Raw genomic sequence first — 2484 nt, forward strand, 5'->3', positions numbered from 1 at the left:
TTGGAATGTAACAAGTAAAACATTTGTTGATTCAGTATGTTATGCTTAATCTATACAAACTACACTCATGCAACACTGTAAAAAAAATAAAAGTACAAAACCCCCCATAAAAGAAAAAAAAGGGGTGCTATGGATTTCCCCCCCAATATATATTAAATCAATGGAATCCTCTGGTACCTCTTGATTGATAAAGTTCCAACCTACTTTTGGCTTCTGGCAAAATTGCTTCAATTTTTTTTTCTGCCATTATATGTGTTTGCTTTGTGCACCACTCAAGTACTATTAAAACCTCCTCTTGTCCAAGAGTCTCATTTTTAGGAACATGTAGCGCAACGAAACACAAAAGAAGCAACGAAGGAATTTGCACCATTTGTTCCCCAAAGTAAACTAGTTGAATGAGATGCTTAGCACCACCTGCTTCTATAATAGCATTGCAATGAGTCTCATGTAGATAGTTATCAGTCTCAGCAAATTTGATGAGAGCTTTTGCTGCTTCCGTAGAAATCACCGGTTCTGTTTCGTCAAGCAACTTCACCAATGGTGCAATGAATCTTGTTTCAGTTGCTCTAAAAGTCCTTGCTAAGTTACCAATAGCTTTAACACAAGGTATGAGCAAATCCTCGGAGTCACCTTTTTCGACAACTTTGAGAAACTGTTCCACCACAGCTTTTGCAGCAGGGGCAGTTGGTTTGAAAGCAGAACGTCTCAATTCTGCATGTTCTGCTGCCACAGATGTTATTTCCATCAAAGCCATTGCTGAATAATGTTGCACATCATCAGTACCCTTTTCCAACAAAACCGCGAAACACAAAAGAGCTCTTGATTCTGTTATTGTATGACAAATAGTAACATTTCTTCTACACAATTGCCATAAAGCTCTAGCTGCCATTGCTTTCATTTGTGCCTTTGTTTCAGGATCTTCAAATTCTCTCCCTTTGATACTCGTCCCCGCTATAGATACATTGTGGTTATTGTGGCTGTGGCTGTTGATGTTGATGTTATGCTTTACAACATCGTTGGCATTATCTTCTTTAGAATCCTTACTATTATTTCCCTTTATGGCTATTGTGTTAGAGATGACATTATGCATTTGGTTAGATGTTTGATTAGTACCTGGGTGAGCAACAAGCTTATAATCTTCATGAGCACCTTTGCTATTATCACTTCTGTTAGGGACATTGGTGTTGGTGTTGCTAGCCATAACAAGAGAATGTAAGGAGGACATGTTTTGTTTGTTGGTAATAGAATACTTGCTATGTTCTTGAATGGTTTCAAAAGCAAGATGACTAACAAGCAAACGAATAGCATTATTCTGAGCAAAATGATCTTGACATTTTGGATGATGTGCTGCAAGTTCTGAAATAGCCCAAGCAACAACTATTTGAACCTTCATGTGACCATCTTTGAGTACTTTCGCAAAAACCGAACAAACACCACAATTCACAATATGTTCAACACTTTCTGGATCTCTACCAAGTAATCCAATTGCTCTTGCAGCGTTTTCTTGTCCATCAAGTCTTCCTTCTTTAAGAAGTTTAAGAAGAGGTGGAACACCACCTTCTTCTAGAATTAGTTTTCCGTAACGATCATTGTCACGTGCCAATGAAACCAATGAAGCTGCAGCATCAGAACGTTCTTCTATTGAACAACCAGAAAGCAAAATTGCAACTTGTTCCCAAATGAGACACAGAATTGGTTCATTAGCTGCTATAGGAGGAAGACCAAGATATTCATCATCGCGTTCTTCTGCAGAAGCCGAGACTCTTAACAACCATTGAACATCTCCAAGGGAATTTTCTAACTGCATTGAGGTTTTGCGAAAGGCTGTGGCGGGGATGATGGTGAAGAGACGTTTTATGCCGTTGACACGACATTTCATGACTAATCCAAGGGCTTTGTCAAGGACTTGTTCTGTGTCATCGATGATTCGTCTTGTGGGACGTTCATATAGGTCATTGCTATTCCTTGCGGCTTGTCGGAGAAGACCCGCGAGTTTTTCTGTTTTGGTTTTTAATTCTAGACATTCTTGTTTGAAATTTTGTGCCTCGTCCGCTGATTTAGATACCTGGTCCGCCATTTGTATCGGCCGAGCCAGGATCTCCTTCACGATGCTCGACATGGTGGCGGTGATACGTTGTTATTGTTGTTGTTTTTTGTTATGCAAACTTTTAGTATTGAGGGAAGCAATGTAATGTGTAAATGTTTTGTTGTATGTGGGGCCAAGGAGGTTCTGGCTGTGGGCGGTGGTGGGAATGTGTATGCATTCTACATGGGAGTGGTGGTGATGGTGGTGGTGAGGAGCAGGGTGGTGGTGGCGGCGGCGGCGGGGGAGAGTGAAAGGAAATTATGAGGGAATGGTGTAACGGAATTTTCTCCAAGTTTTGTGTTGAAAAAAATGAGTCATAGAGTTGTTTTGGTTATGTATAGAGGAGGTAGAATTGGTTGGTCCAAAAACGTTGGTGAAAGCAATTCACGCACGTACCT

The 2484-nt window shown here is 40.4% G+C and overlaps 1 protein-coding gene across 1 annotated transcript; it reads right to left on the bottom strand.

Annotated features, from left to right (window-relative positions):
- LOC146931310 (uncharacterized) lies at positions 1–2484 on the bottom strand. The gene has a single exon (XM_085702790.1). The coding sequence runs from the start codon at positions 2117–2119 to the stop codon at positions 158–160; it is 1962 nt and encodes a 653-aa protein (XP_085558916.1). The 5' UTR covers positions 2120–2484; the 3' UTR covers positions 1–157.

The sequence above is a fragment of the Medicago sativa genome, chromosome 4 (genome assembly GCF_051527215.1).
Source record: "Medicago sativa cultivar Bolivia chromosome 4, Bolivia_mono, whole genome shotgun sequence".
Classification (NCBI taxonomy): domain Eukaryota; kingdom Viridiplantae; phylum Streptophyta; class Magnoliopsida; order Fabales; family Fabaceae; genus Medicago; species Medicago sativa.

Coding starts and splice junctions, on each gene's coding strand:
- LOC146931310 (XM_085702790.1), bottom strand. CDS start 2,119: ATGTCGAGCATCGTGAAGGAGATCCTGGCTCGGCCGATACAAATGGCG.